Source organism: Quercus suber, unplaced genomic scaffold (assembly GCF_002906115.3).
Source record: "Quercus suber isolate HL8 unplaced genomic scaffold, Cork oak 2.0 scaffold_17, whole genome shotgun sequence".
Classification (NCBI taxonomy): Eukaryota; Viridiplantae; Streptophyta; class Magnoliopsida; order Fagales; family Fagaceae; genus Quercus; species Quercus suber.
The window spans coordinates 1,000,863-1,017,318 of NW_027069482.1; the positions used below are offsets into that span (position 1 = coordinate 1,000,863).

At 34.1% G+C, this 16,456-nt stretch overlaps 1 protein-coding gene across 2 annotated transcripts; it reads right to left on the bottom strand.

Annotated features, from left to right (window-relative positions):
* Positions 1–2,558: 2,558 nt before the first annotated feature.
* Positions 2,559–13,569, bottom strand: LOC112005976 (sister chromatid cohesion protein PDS5 homolog C). 2 transcript variants are annotated; one of them, XM_024038272.2, is made up of 14 exons: positions 13,205–13,569; positions 10,234–10,437; positions 9,934–10,115; positions 8,375–8,501; positions 8,100–8,297; positions 7,491–7,538; positions 6,427–7,353; positions 6,232–6,339; positions 5,300–5,364; positions 4,655–4,706; positions 4,337–4,423; positions 4,206–4,249; positions 3,616–3,690; positions 2,559–3,550 (listed from the first exon to the last, which is right to left on the bottom strand). In XM_024038272.2, the coding sequence occupies exons 1-14, from the start codon at positions 13,304–13,306 to the stop codon at positions 2,953–2,955; spliced, it is 2,817 nt and encodes a 938-aa protein (XP_023894040.2). In that variant the 5' UTR covers positions 13,307–13,569; the 3' UTR covers positions 2,559–2,952. The 2 variants fall into 2 exon arrangements, with proteins under 2 accessions (XP_023894040.2, XP_023894041.2); XM_024038273.2 differs by having other exon boundaries at positions 2,559–3,538; positions 13,205–13,563.
* Between the last annotated feature and the right edge of the window lie 2,887 nt (positions 13,570–16,456).

Below are 16,456 nucleotides of genomic sequence, written 5' to 3' on the forward strand. Positions count from 1 at the left end.
TAAATTAACAAGTAAAAATTTATGCTATAGAATCATATCATGGTCTGCCTTTCCATTGAAATATGTCAGTGCCTAAAACAATAATAAAAAAATTAATATGCAATCTAAAAGTTATGATCCATAATTTTCCAAAACTAAGTGAAAAATGCTGACCCTTAAATATTATAGAATTTTGCAGAAAAATGCTTAGGGGGAATGAAGTCAACCCTTGAATTTGGGAATTTGTATAACTACACTACACATTCGTAGTGGATGGATGCAGAAGAAAACGTGTAAACATTGAGTTGATAGGGACATTGTAATTGCCACTAATTGGAAAACAATTTGGAAAAGCAAAAAACATGATGTGATAGTAATGGTGATAAAGTGATTGTAGTGGGCTAGAGGCGCATTAAGAGCAGGAGTGCCTGTCAGCAGGAACCAAGAAAAACTACTAGCAAATTTGAAATTTTGATAATTGTTGGTTTACATTTACTGTTGTTGTTGCAAATGTATACATTTGCATGAATGGTGTATACTGTTAAGTAAATGTGTACAGCATTCATTTAGTTCACAATGTAGATCTTATATGAACAATAGAATTAAATGTAGAGAGGTGCTACATTCACAACATTTTTATAACAAATCATAGGTGATTAGTTGTTATTGGTTTAAATTTGAACCTAACACTAAAATTACTTTTTTGCCCCAACAATAACAATCAATAACAACCTGCCACTTAAGATTTGTTGTAAAAATATTGTAAAAATGTCGTGGACATATCATTTCTCACGTAAACTAATAATTTCCTTTGATATATTGTATGATAAAATAGGTTCTTGAAGCTCTACTTCCCTCTTATAAATTTATAAATTGATGCGTTCCTATTATTATTATTATTTTTTTTTTTTTTTTTTTTTGGGTTGAAAGTTTACTCTTTTTTTGTATTGAAATTCACAAAAGTATGATTATACAAATGGTCAGTTAACAGGTACTAATACACACTAATTAAGGTTGAGTTTTTTTTATTACAATCTTTTGGTCTTTTTTAGGGAGTCAAAACAACTTCCAATTAAAATGGTTTTATATATGGAAAAAGTTGACGGATGTCATCAAAACATTGGTTCAGAACTATTTTTAGAAAGTCTTTATGGAAAAAAAATAATAAAAAAAAATAACTAACTTTTTTTTACAACTTTTTATATTTTTATGAAAGTAGTATGAAAATTTTCTTAAAATTTCTATTAACAAATACCCAAGAAAACCTCATTAACATAATCCTTAGTATATTAGCTTTTACTATTTTTCAATACAGTAAGACCTGCTAGATTCATCCTTAGCAGGGTGTCTATATATATATATAATCCTTATCCAAACTCTTTTTTTTTTTTGAGAATCTTATCCAAACTCCAGAGGTATGTGAAATCAAGATGTGGGTTTATTGTTAGAAGTCAATTTTATTAACTTGGAAATGTGCGTGTATTTGACGTCTTCGAAGCAGACAACGGGCTTGTCATATTTTCTCACTAGATTATGCTTCCTATAGAAAATGTGGTTAGGTTAAATTGCAAAATGGATTGTGTCTGTATCCCAATGACGTGGACTTAAATTGATATCTAGCTAGAATAAGCAAAATTCAAAAAGCAGGTTCACTGCAACAAATCAATGACATATACATGTTTGACACATTCTAAACAAACCAGCACAATATACTATTTTGCTAGGGTAGTGTGTCTTTCGATTCTATTCCTGCCCCTCGAAATAAATTTCATGAACCGTTGCTAGAAATATTTATACAGAAACTGATACTATTTTGGTTGTCTCTAATTATATGATGATTTTTAACTTCTTGCCACTTCACCTTTAAGATTTAACATGATGATTTTTAACTTCTTCTTTTTTTTTTTTTTTGGGTGGGGGTGTGGGGTGTGGGATTTTTTTTTAATAGGCTATGTTCATGTTGTCCCCTTAAAATGGAACTGTTTCAGCTAGTCCACTCCACAGGCTTAAGCTTTCTATTGTACCATATATAATGGGATTGGTTTCAATTTAAGACTAAGTTTTAGTTGCACCTCAAGCTCCGGTCAAGAACATCACATGAACCATTAGAAATATCAGACTACAATTCTCTGCCTGCATTCTTTACACTAGATGTGGTTCATTGTAACTAGCAGATGATATTGTTCTCCCAAAATTAATAGTATTCTATAACGCTTTTATTTCCATCAGGCAAATTATTGACGATACAGATTTTTTTTTTTTTTTTTAAATAGTGCGTTTTTAATAGACTCAATGAATCTCTCCAGCCCAAAAAAGAGTGCTTTTTTTTTTCTTCGGTGGGGAGGAGTGGTTCTGAATTCTGTCCTGCTGGGCAAAAACCCTTTATCTAATTTGTTTTCTTTTCTGAAAAATCATTTCCAAACATTAGATCTATATGTTCGGATCCATGTTTTAAAAGTATATTGCTAATAAAAACTGCACATCATCATGGAAAATTTGATTAAGTCGTTCAAAGAAAAGAAAAGAAAAACATTTCCCACATAATCAATGGAGATCTAAACCCCTGGAGAGCTCGAGAATGAAATAAGGCTAGGAAATTCAAAAACAGAGGTCGGTCAATCAGCCAGCGAGTTGAATCTCTAATACACTACCTATAAAAACATTTTTTTAAACAAAGCTAACCAATGCTTTCTACTGCTGTCACCCGAATAGTATTAAATTTCATCTAAAACAAGAATGTAGAGCAAAACTAACTTGAACCTTAAAACGACTATAAACTAAACTACCTGTGGATAACAAACTAGTCACAATCCAGGAATTATGTCAAAAGATGATGTTGAATACCTAATTTGAAATCTTGCTCTTAACTGCAGCGATCAGATATCAAACAAAGCTGCTAAGATGGTGATAGGAAGATTCAAACATTAATGTAGGAGAAAAGACCAGGCAGCTTCAGAGCAATGAGCAGGCAAATCAACTTTTAACTCCCCTCCGTCGCTTCTTCCCACTCTTGGAGTCGCTCCCTGGTGCTTTTGATGAATTTGGCGACTTCATCTTTGTTCTTTCAGGCCTTGCAGAATCAGTTGAGTTCTCCTTCACATCCTCACTCTCTTTTGACTTTGATGAACCACCGCCAGATTTCACCTTGCCAGTACCATTAGCACTAGACTTGCCACCACTTTTGGGGCTTTTGCCCTTGGAAATGGAGGTACTCTTGGACGTGTCCTGCTTGGACTTTCCAGTCTTTGCAATGTCTTGCTTGGACTTGGTGGAAGCTCTGGCTGTGCTTGTATCATCATCCTTAATTTTGCCAGTCTTGGGTGTATTGGGATCATTGCCCTTGGATTTCCCAGCTGATTTAGGAGCAGCATCAACTGATTTACTACTGCCACCTCTAGGTGTATGATCCTTAGATTTGCCACTATTGACATTCTCTGATTTACTTACAGTCTTGCGAGAATCATCTTTGGACTTGCTATCAACTTTAATGCCATCATGGGATTTACGACCAGATTTTGCCAATGTACCTTTGGATTTGCTGGAGGAAGTACCTCCAGCCCTAGAAAGTAAACTACACTCTTAAAAGCCAGCTAAAGAATTAACACCAAAAGACAGATTAAATTAAAGATCACTCACTTTTTCAGCGAGGCATCCGTCTTTCCTTGCTTGGTTGTCTCATTGGAGTTTCTTTTTGCTTTCTTCTTCAAGGGCCTGGTAAGTAATGAACAAAACAAAGCAGAGAATTGGAAAGTGTAATTGGAATTATTTAAAGAAAGTTCTGCAGTTTTATAAATTTACAGGAATATATAAAAGTAGTTTTAATGTATTCACATAATAATGAATTTAGGACGGGGGTGGGGGGAGAAAAGGGATAACGCCATTCATTAACTCCTGTGAGAGGGCAATGTCAAAGCAGGCAGAAGGGGAATTAACAAGTCATACCAACACAATGTCCTAAATGACAATTTTGTGAGCAAATCCATCATGCTAACCCAAACTAAATAATGACTGAATGACAACAGAAATGTAGGTGTCATAACAATCACCATGACAGGTAAATAAATACTCCAACAAATTGATCAAATTGGTTTTGGACTCTGAAAATTTAATTGCAAGTACAGATGACACTGAAGAATTCACTTCAGAACATCTTAAGATACATGCGCATCACAGCAATTTTCTTGATTAAAAAGTCAAATCTCAAAAGCAAAGTAAGCAAAACATACGTCTCAGTGGAAGCATCAGGACTTGGGTGATCACTTGCTTGTTCCTGTTAAGATAACACATCAGAATCAATCTAGAACACAAGAAGAAAGTATAAAGTAGCAAAACAATATTAATGGACATAATCACCCACCCCATCTGACCCCGAGTCATCTTCAATTAACTCAAACCTTTCTGTCTTAAGAGATAATATTTCTTCATCACCATCATTATATGAGACCTACAGAAGAATGAGAAACCACAATAAATGTTAGTAAAAACAAAAGTCATCATCGAATAAAATTTTGCAAAAAACAACCATCTTTCTTTATTGATAATTAGACATGCACCTTGTGGGTCTTATACTACAACCTCACCCCTTCCAATTTTTCATATAAAGGGGCAAGAGACCAAAAGGTCAACACAAAGAAAAAAAAAGGATAATAACTGGCTTGCATAATTAGCATCTGACCTTATGCTTCTTACTGGCAGGATCAAAAGAATCAATAACACCTTCATAAAACCTGCAAAGTTACAAAGTAAACAAAAGAAAAAGAAAGCTCAACATTCCCATTGCACAACCATACTGAATTACCGAATTGAAGTTAAAACAACGCAAGAGAACAATATAAAAGCAAATGAACTCCAGCTCAGTTAAAAGGCAATGGAAAACGTGATTTACAATGCGGTTATACAGATTCAAGGTTTAAACTTGTATGCAATACCATTCAAACAGCTATCAAGATACCACTCATGTGAATTTGGGTGAACACTTGGCTGATTTGCTGAAAGTTGGTCAGCGTATATACCATATAGTTATACTTTGAAGAAGTAAACCTTTAGAAAGCAATAGGCAAATAAGCTTTAAAAGAAAAAGATGTTGACAAACAGACACATAAAAAGACATGGACAAGGGACACACAAACAAACGCCCAAAAAACACACCCAGCATTTGACAGTTCAATGAACAAAAACATCTAGAGAGGGCTTAGAAAGGAAAATTGAGATAAAACTTAAGATCACAACTTCACAAAAAAACAGTATTCAAAAAGATCAATTAATGAAGATCTCAAGCAGCAGCTTTTGAGGATATATAGAACATAAGAATGGTACTTACGCCTGATCGTCTGGCCACCAAACTTTAATCCTTGAACCAACTAAATTCTCACCATATTTAGACACCTGAAATATTATTCACTCAATAAGAATATGATTTAAAAAGCACAAAAAAAATTATTCTAGTAAAATCCTAAATGTAAAAATTGCAAGGATAATCTAAAGAACCCAATGACAGAAATTATAATAAAACTAATTTAGACATAAGATAGATTAGCACAAAGTTTGTAACATAATCATTTTTATTAGGCCAAAATCAACCATCAATGCCTCTATTTTATAATTTTGATAGTCTACATCTACAAACAGACAGATTAGTTGCATGCACAGAAAGGTATTCTACCAAATCAAATATATGCAGAAGACAACAAATTCTACATATTTGTGCAAGAATATGGTGACATCCCACAGACACCAAAAATAATGCTCTTCAAGTATGAATCCATACATCCATTGAAACAAGTGAATGTATCAGCAACTAACAAAAAAGAAAAAGAATCACAATAGAAGAACTCACACACCTATACAAACTTTTTGTCCACAAGGATCCATTGATATCATTCTTACATCAAGTGGACAGCAACTGACTTGGATAATATGTTTTGATAATCGATAGTTGGGGGTGGGGGGAATTCCAACCCTGGATGTCTCCATTAGAAACACCAAGAGATGCCAACCAGTTGAGCTACAAGGCTCTTGGCACCTACTTGGATAATAATTATACAGATACACATACATACATACATACATATTCTCCACAACTCATAAGGAAAAAAAAAAAAAACCAGCATGCAATGTACTTAGTTTTATGGAAGATATTCTATATATTCAAATGACAAGCTTGATATATTATGCAAGTTAAAATTTCATTTTGAAACTGAAAATAATGTGCGTGCACATGTATGACATTACGGAGTCAAGATTAGTACATACTTTTTCTTTGCCTGAAGTACGCTTCCTCTTGGAATTTGACTTGGGAGTGTCCAAGTCACGATCATCTTTAGTTGATTTCGTGACTGACTTCGGTGAAGACACCACTTCCTGTATAGCAACATATTGTTAGGACTACACAAATTGTTAGCATTACACAACAGCAAAAGCACAAATCAAGAGTCAATAAGAAAGTACTTTGTCATCATCTTTAGCAGAAGATTTTGTTGCATCCTTTTCAGAAAAACCTTTTCCCCGCGCTCGCCTTTTCTTGTCCTGTGGCTGCTTTGAAGACGATCCAGCACCAATCTTACTGCTTCCATCCACCTTCTTAGCTGACTGCTTCAATGGCTTTTCTTCTGAATCATTCATGCTGCCACTGCCCTTTTTTGAAGCATCTACCACAATTGGAGTTTTATTCTCAATGGAAATCTCACTAGACACCTTTTTCGCTGAGCGTCTATTTGGTTTTACTTCTGAATCACTTGTGGCTTCGGAAACCTTTTTGGAAACATCATCTGCAGATGGTGTGTTATCCTTAATTAAGCTCTCTTTTTTCTTCTGTCTTCCACCAGCCTTTTTCGAATGACCATCTGGAAGGCTCCCACTTGGTGATTGGGCAACATTTCCAGATTCATCCTCCAAAGGCTTGGGTGAGGATGGCTTAATAGAAGTCTCTTTTTCATTTTCTGATGGCCCAGCAGCCTCAACAGATGGCTCCTCAATGGGTGAACCGGGCACATCCTTGTTTTGACTGTTATGATCTGGTAGTTTCTTATTTTCCAACTCATCATCAATAAGGGAACTATCAGAAGGTTCTGTTGATTTCATTGAAGAATTAGATTTTTTTCCCCTTGTCTGAGTACTTTGCTCAGGCTTATGTTCTGTATCCATTGCCTTCTCAGAGTCCAAACTATCTGGTCCAGCATTGCTTGATGTATTTATACTTATGGATTGATCGGTATGATGATCATGCTCTGGCTTCTTTTGGGAATTTGAATCTATCTTAGAGTCATCTTCCGCCATCTGTGCAACACCATTGCTCATTAATGATTTGGGAGATCTCTCAACGGCAAGATCAACTTGCTCAGAAGAACCCAATACCGTTGTTTTCTCTTTATCCTCCTGATCAATAGAACATTAATGTAAATGACCACCTCAGGTTCAAATATTTTACTTGGAAGCAGGATAATTATAAATCAAAGATAAGAGTAAAAAAATCAAAGCAAAATATAAAAGAAGTGGAAGAACAAATAACACACCTTAGCTGCCTCATCCAAAGATGCACCCACTGACTTGCTCTCATCAGCCTGTACCATATAAACACACAAATTTACTCATCATGATTAAGGTCACAGCACACAGGCAAATTATAACACCAGTAAACTATGGTTAACAACAACCAAAGACAACATAGCCAGTTTGAAAGTAAGAAATCACCACATGAAACTTGTAAACAATAGATACAGGATCTCATTAAACTAGCAAGGCAATCCAAAAATAGCATACTATTGTATAAGGAAATATTTCATAAGCAACCAAATTTGTTCATTTTTTAATAATTAACGGCCACAGTTTGGATGGAGTTTCTACTCTACTCCCCCTCAATCCAAACTGGCCATAAGGAACATAGTTTCCAGGAGAAGAGAAGATGATTGGTGGACAAAGTGACAGAAAGATGGTATAATGGCAACAGTGTTGTCATAGAGCAGTAACCAGATTTAGGTGAAATGCCATGAGGCAAAGGAGGGGACACAACTGGTGCAGGGACATTGATGGCTATAGAAAGCACCAAATCAACAAGTTTTTTCAGTCATGAAAGAAAGCAAAAATTGTAAATTTATCTATCTTGACACTAATGACAAGATTACCATATCAATGCCAGCTCCACGGTCTTCATTCTGTTCAACATCACCAGAAGTCTCTTGGCATATTGAAGCAACAACTTTACTATAATCATCAAAAGATATTCCCAAGGTCTGCACTGCTTGAATCAGGTAAGGCTTAAGCTTGGTACCAGAGCTTTCAAGCACTCTCTCCGCCAACTTCCGAGCAACAGGTAGAACTTCCTGCAAAGCGAGGATGTCACCAAATTGATATAATTGAGAAAGGGAGAAGCATATTGTCAGTTGAGTGTATCTATAACCTCATTATCTGTTTTGACATTAGTTAAGATGGGAGTGAGTAGCTCTAGAGAAATATCTTCACTTTCTTCTAAAACAAGGTTCATAATTGTCTCCATAGATGAAAACACATTCTCTGGGTGATAGTCCCTGACAAAACAAGATGAAACATCACAAATTTATTACAAATTTGAAGAATTATACCACAAGGCTTTTATGGGCAGTAGCAACAACTTATCAAATGAAACAACAATAGATATTTGAAACAGGAAACTCAAACTGGAAAATACTAAATCACCCAATCTGCAAAAAAGATGGGGTTGACAGTTTGAAAAGGAGAAGCACATGAAGTTGATGCAGACACCTCTCAATCAAAAATTAATAACTTTGAAGCTCTCAAAATAACAAAAAACATCCTAAGGAGGAAGAAACACGGAGAAGCAAAAACTCAGAAAAGTACATAAACTCATAAAAGTAAGTTTAACTTCAAGTCATGCAATAGAATTGCCATGTTAAAGCCATTTCACAATGTAAATCTTTTATATTCCCAAAAATTCCATCCCAATCTAAAGGACAAAAATAGCTAAATGAATGCTTTTCTTTTTCTTGCTAAGTTACACATTAATGCAATGAGTTTGGAGCCCACAACCTCACCCGACATCCCATTATTATGGGAGGCTGAGGTGCCAGTGGAGCTATAGCTAATTGGCATAACTAAATGAACGCATTATGAATTGTACATAAGGCAGGAAAAAAAAGCTTAAATCTCAACCACTTCATATCAACAACACTATATTATAAGTGTTAAATCTGAGTACAACACCTTAACCACATTCTTTCTCAAATTTCCATCTTTTTCTCAAGTTTTGTTAGTTATGTATTTATTTTTTAACCAGGTATGTTATTCTTCTCTAACTGAACTAAATCATCAATCTCAACAGCATTTGCATTATGCCTTTTCATTTTTCTTTGGTTCCTTTTAACAAAGTAAAATATTTTTAAATTTAAAAAAAGCACTACTAACTTTCACTTCCACTTTAATACAATAGCTAAAACAATCCCTGGAATCCCTAACAATTCAAAAAATTATCTTGTCAAGCTCGCAAACCTTTAGTGGAAAAATAGTTCTCACGGGCTTCAGCCACAAATTACCAAATGACAGTTTAGGCCATTAGCATATTTGTCACAGGAACTAATATGTCCTTCAAGAGAATGCAAGTGTAATTTCAAGTTTTCAATAATCAAACCACAAAACACAGGCATAAGGTTGTTGGTTAGTATCCAATGGGACCATTTAAGAAGCCATTCATTTTTGAAAGATAATAATGCCTTACAATAAGGTTAAGAACTACACTCACTTATTTATAAAATAAAATAAAGAATTACACTCTCACTTAGAGCTGTTACCAATTTTGAATAACTTGTGTCCAGAGCATCAGTAATGTACATGTACCATTTCACAAATCCAGAGGTATTGAAAAGATACTTGGACTACACAAGGAAAAAAACATACTACAGAGATCTATCAATGAGAAGACATCCTTGAGACAGAGCGACACAAGTGGAAAATAATAGTTCATACCTTATTGACTTGAGGAAATTCTGGAACATCTCAAGGATCAGCGCATCACATTCAAGGTCCAACATTACCACACATGACCTGACCTTAGCAACAGTTTCAAGAATCGAGGTCCGCTTTGTATATGACCGACTGGACTTGTCAGATAGATTTTCAAATGAAGATACAATCAATTGAAAGACCTCCTGCATAACATTAAACGGACAAATAATAATAAATATTTGATGAATAATTTTAGGAATAAAGACAGCCACTTGACTTATGAGTTCCCTTACAACGTCCAGACCAACAGGTTTAAGGTACCTTCATTTGATCATCATCATAAGGAGCATCAGGTGCAGTTATCCTTGTTATCTCACTTATGCAAGAGGCAACCGCAACCTTCACATCAACATTTGAATGCCTAAAGAGTTGATCAGCAACTAATGCTTTCAGTGATGGAGAAAGTGCGCTCTGCATTGATTTGGTAGGAGATTGTTCCACTTTTGATAGACAATTCTCTACTCGCTAAAATCACAAGGGACAAAGAAAAAACAAGATTATGCTAATGCAACCACCATCAAAACAAGTAAGGTAGCAACTTTTGCTACTTTCAACCTCTCACAATTAAAAATATCAAGATAACAACTTAAGCCTAACCCTGGCCTAGTGGACGTTGTATAAAATTGACACTCAAAAATTTTCACAGCTCAACAATTGCACAATCATATAGAAATATTTGCAAAAGAAGATGCTTTAGCATTAACAGACATCCTGTAACAGGTGGGCTATTTCTTGTGATAGGGAGCTATCCCCATCTCAGAACATCCTGCTCATTTATTGGAGGAACATGTAGATGGAGAGGGATACCATCCCGCCCCACTTTTGTGGAATAAAATTCTAAGTATTACTCAGCTAAAAAGAAAAAAAAAAAAAAAAAGAACAAAAACAGAAGAGACTTATATGTTAAACAAACTCAACTTAAAAATTGAGACTAGTAGTAAACAAAAACAACAGCTCTAGTAAATCAAATAATTTGACCCAAAAAATAAAACTAATTTTTTAACTTCAAATATCTCACTAAAGCTACTCCTGGGCATGAACATAAATTGCTTAGCCCATCAAGGGTGAATGCCCCTGCATGGTTTTGGCAAATGGGATCAGTTGCCCATAGGTTATTGGCTAAAGGCAAGTCCAAAGGGCTCCTATTTAGAACGGTTCCCCTACGTTATCTAAAAATAAAAGTCTCACAAAAGCATTATCATTTTTTTCTTATTGGTACTCACCATAGCATTATATAAATCAAGCAAAAATATGGAAAAGGCATTGCATAATCAACAAATCCCTTTCTCCCAACAAACTGGTTCAGTAATTATCTAATTCTCAAATTTTTCCAAAAAGTCCTCATAAATTTCTTTCCTAACATAGTTTTCAACATTAAAAAAAAAAATCATGATTTTTTACAATAGTTTTATACAAATCCACATCAAGAGCTGGTGCTTGAATATTCGTGAATTATCCAAAGCTTAGTTATAATGAAGCATGTTTGTTTAACATTGTTAAGGTAGATATTGAAAATGCACATCTACCAAACTCATTACAGAGTTGGAAAGGAGAAGAAAAGTTTTAAAACATGTCAAATTGCAGACACTCCAATTTTATTTTTTTTACAAGGTGGTTTTTGAAAAGGCAGGACCCCTAGGACCCACTACTGGAGAGTAGACTGTAAACCCCGGATACCTGCAACCGCCTGCAAACCACAAGTATTGGGTAAGTGAGGGTGTATTGTGGGTGATTGAACCAGGGCACCCAAGTTGGAGTGGGATTTGTACACTACCTTGACCGACCAGCCCACACCTTCGTGGGTCAGACACTCCAAGTTTTGGAAATTGAACTTATGTGAGTCGTGGTGTGATAGTTAAGGAATGCATTGTTGGGCCCGCTTGGAACATATCCGATATAATACAGGCATTGATGATTGCCTTTTATGCCCCAAACATAAACCGAATGTAATGACCAAAAATAGGGATTTGCCACTTTCAACTAAGGAAAGAAATACTATAATATTAGTTTTACATACACATAAAAAAAAGGCCCTTCAAATATTTGATTATACTGCAATAAAAACCAGGATATGGAGAATTTGACGTTTCTACAAGCGCACAAACAACACTGAAGATATTAAAAGGAAAATAAATAACCCCTGTATATATCGTTGATTTTTAGAAAATAAAATATTAAAGCAGGAAGATGAAATGTGTTAACTCATGTTTACAACCGTGATTTGACCAAAAAAAAACTGGTAGAAATGGAAAGAAAAAAAAGTTCAGTTATTAAAATGTCATGCTTATCCAAGTCCCTTCTTTGGCGAAGTTTATAAATAAATAAATAAAAATCTATTACTCCCTTTCCATTATTTTCTTTCCAAATTTTCGGTGCAAAACCAGGAGGGAATGCAGAGTTCCAATTGAAACGTCCTCTCTCTCAAGTTATAACAGCAACAATGAACTTTAATGAGCTCAAAATTTTTATCAGTACCCAATTTGATTTTATTAGTTGTATTGCCAAAAAAAATAATAATAATACTACCAGTTTTAAAAAAATCTTTTCAATCAATACTGATAACCGAATTCATTTGTGTTTCCTTAACTATATGAAAAACATAAACCAATCTAAATTATAGCTCATTCACAACAATCCCCTGAACTTAATACTAACATGGTAATGTGTTTAATGTCAAATACAAATAATTTCCCCACAGCTACCAAAAAGAGGCGCGCATATCTGCATATATAACTTACAAAATGCGCGCGCAGACTCACTCTACACAAAAAACAGCCACACACTTACCTAGTATAATGAAAACATATGCTAAGATTAAATACAATTCCTCATTCAATGGATTGTCGAGCATGGACGTAACAGCCACACAAAAACACAACAGCTTAGCATTAACAATTGGTCAAGCTGCATTGGCAGATTTCAAATTCCAACCAATTCATGTGTAATTCAAGTATGTAATACAATGAAACCATGAAGTAATCCTAATAGTATAAAACAAACAAGAAAGAAGAAAACAAAAAACAAAAAAAAACAAACACGAGCAAAGCATGCAACACAGATCACAAAAACCACCAGAGCCCTCAATATGACAAACCCATTTCAGCAAATAGACTAAAAATCACATCCACGAAATAGAAAACATGAAACAAACAACAATTTAAAAATTTTAAAAATAAAAAATAAAAAAACCTAGAGAGGTAACGAAGTTTGAACAAAAGATTAGGGCTTTTACATCGAGAAGAGAGAGGAGTTCGTCGACAGAAGAAGGAGGGTCGACAAGCTTATTCCCAGCTTGAAGAAGCTGCTCTTCGAGCTCTCCGTCCGAGGAAGCCATTGCTAGTCTCTTCGTAACCCTAGATCCTTTCAAATCTCACTAATTAACCGTCAATTTCACACCATTGAAAACCCTAAAACCCCAAAAAAATAACTTCGAAGACAGAGAGTCAGAAATTGAAGAAAATTTCCGATTCTCAAAGATTGAAACAAAATTAGGGTTTTTTTTTCTTTTTCTTTTCTTTTTTTTTTTTTTTGTGTGTGTGAGAGAGAGATAGAGAGTGAGGTTTCGAAGAAAGAAAAAAAAAAATAAACTCGCACGAGAAAAAAATTAAAAATATCTGATGTAAATACCAGTGCTCAGTAGATTTATAAAATAAGATTTTATTTATTATATTTTGGTTGTGTCTTGGACTTGGTGATGTGGTCTAGTATGGCTAATTTTAAATTTTTTTTTTTTTTTTTTTTTTATTGGGAGCGCTTTAAAAGGAGAATCCAGCGAAGCTTGGCTCGGATTCCGCGGGTATTGTGAATTTGAGTTAAATTCGGGGTTTCAGATCCGCCTTTGGATTTTTTTCACCACTTTGAGGGGGGGTCCACTTTGGATTGGATTTTGGACCGTTGGATGGAAATTTCCTTTTTTAAAAGAATTATTCTAATCACCCCTCCCTATCTAATTTCATAACTTACTAACTTTTACTGACCTGTGCGACTGCAAATTATTCTAATCAACACTATTTTTTGGTCGGACTTGCAAATTGAAGTGTAAAAATGCTATGTTCGAAATATTTTTATAACAAATCTTAGGTGACAAATCATTATTGACTTTATTTTTTTTGAGAGAATTTTAACCTATGGCATCCGCTTTTGATGATAACTCTTTATCATCAGATCAAGACACCAATCAGTTTTTAGTGTAAACGAAAATTAAATTCTAAGTCTCTTATATAACCATCAAAGACTTTAATCTGAAACATTACTAAATTTCTCTATTATTTGTTAATAACAGTATAAGTAACGGCTTAAGAGGCTAAAATTTGGTATAGCAAAAATATTGTGGACCTCCTGTATTTTCTCTTTTTGTTTTGGTATCTCGAAATAAATGGGTGGTAAACGTATTAGGTGTTGTGTCACGTTTCACAATGCTTTTATACATTATCCACTCCAGTAGTACGTCCTCTACTAACAAATTAATTCAAATGCTTACCTCAGGACAAAAAAAAAATGTGATTGGGATTTTTATTTTCTTACAAACCTCGGACATTGACCAATTTTAAAAATAAACTCTCTTTTCTTTTTCCTTTTTGGCTTAAAGGACATTTAAAAAAAAAAAACACTTTATAAATAGATGAGAATTTTGATAGATAAACTTGAAAAAAGTAAATAGCTTTTAGGCCAAAATGCAAAACTCACCTTCTAAGTTTTACAAATTTTCATTTCAGTCCTCGTAGTTTGTATTTTGTCATTTCAGACCTCTAAGTTTCAATTCTTCTCAATTTAGCCCTCCATTAACATTCCTTCCATTCTTGCTGTTAGTTTTGACCCTAATTTAATATTTATTTCTTAATTTTTTTTTAAAAATGTTAAAAAATCCATAAATTAAAATAGCAAACCAGAAGAACACGAATAGAAACCTAGTCTAACCCATCGATAACTGACTAAGAGGGAGAAAGAGAGATCAAGAGACCGAGAGGAAAAGCGAGAGACCGAGAGGGATATGAGAGACAGATCGAGGGACGGCTCCGGCCAATAGTCGACAGCTCCAGGCCGGTATGAAGGGGCAACTCATTTCCTTTTGTACACCAATATGTTGATGCCGCTGTTTCTTCTTCTTCTTCTTCTTCAATTCATTTACTGTAAAATAGGACATTATATAATCAACCAAAAGCCACATCAAATTCACAACAAACTACACCAAAACCACAAATCCAACCAGACCAAATACAACCAAACCAAACAGAAGTTTACAAGAAAGATAGAAGCATCTCAAACTTGACCGAACCTCACCGTTGCCAACATCACACCGCCGCCAACAACCTAAGTAAGCCCTGATTACAGTGACCCACAACCTACACTGTCATACCGGCCTGGAGTCACCGAGTATTGGCCGGAGTTTAGCCGCCGAAATACCTCATCTTCCTCTCCCTCTCAATCTCTCAATCTCTCTTTCTCCCTTTCAGTCTCTCTTTCTTCCTCATGGTTTGCTCTGTTAATTTTAGTCTCCTAGTTTTTCATGGTTTGCTATTTTTTATTCCTAGTTTTTACTTAATTTTTTAAAAATTAAGAAATAAATAATAAAATAAATATTAAATTAGGGTCAAAACTAACTGCAAGAATGGATTGAATGTTAATGGAAGGTTGAATTGAGGATGATTGAAACTTAGAGGACTGAAATGACAAAATGCAAATTTAAAGGAATGAAATGAAAAGTTGTGAAACTTAAAGGGTGAGTTTTGCATTTTAGCCTAGCTTTTATAATTATGTAATTTATAAGCATGTATGTCATATTGTTTGACAATTGTACTATAGACCCCTAGATCTCATAGTGTGCCACTTTATTGCACACCTGTACATAACTTTAATAACCAATATTAATTGAATTTTTTTAATAATTAGTTAAATTTGTGTATAATTTGTAATAAATGCTACAAGTAAATTGTGTCTTTAAAACTTGGTATGGGAATCCATATTTTAGTGAGGTTAGCTTTTTCTTCTTCTTCTTTTTTTTTTTATGGAAACCTTTTTTTAAAAAAAAAATTAATTATAATATGCCTAGAGTTCTAAAAAATACACATTTTACATTCTAAAAAACTTCTTTATTTATTTTACTAACTCATTTGACAATATACCCAATATTTCAATTCTTATTTTTACATATAACCCAATAAAATAATATAAACTAAAAAAAAACGAAGGAAAGTCATAAATAAAGAAAGAGAGATAGGAAAATTATAATAAAATAATATATATTATTCTACAACCATTGCATGTATGTCAATAGACTATATTTTCATTTTAAAGAGAATTCAATTCTACAAATTTATTTACAAAGGAAAGGACACAAGTCCCTTAATATTTAAAATTTTTTAATGATAATTTTTTTTTCCCTTTTTGAAATCAAGATAAATGTAATTCAAGATTCAGTATCTTAATTATAATATAAGTTGTCTTATTTAAGGATGTTTCCATACAGGACATAAGATCTTAATTG

Excerpts from the sequence above, each read along its gene's own strand:
- LOC112005976 (XM_024038272.2), bottom strand. The coding sequence starts at position 13,306 with ATGGCTTCCTCGGACGGAGAGCTCGAAGAGCAGCTTCTTCAAGCTGGG. Across the intron at positions 10,438-13,204 it reads AACTCCTCTCTCTTCTCGAT|CGAGTAGAGAATTGTCTATC; the intron begins GTAAAAGCCCTA and ends TTGTGATTTTAG. Across the intron at positions 3,551-3,615 it reads ACGGATGCCTCGCTGAAAAA|TTTACTTTCTAGGGCTGGAG; the intron begins GTGAGTGATCTT and ends TTAAGAGTGTAG.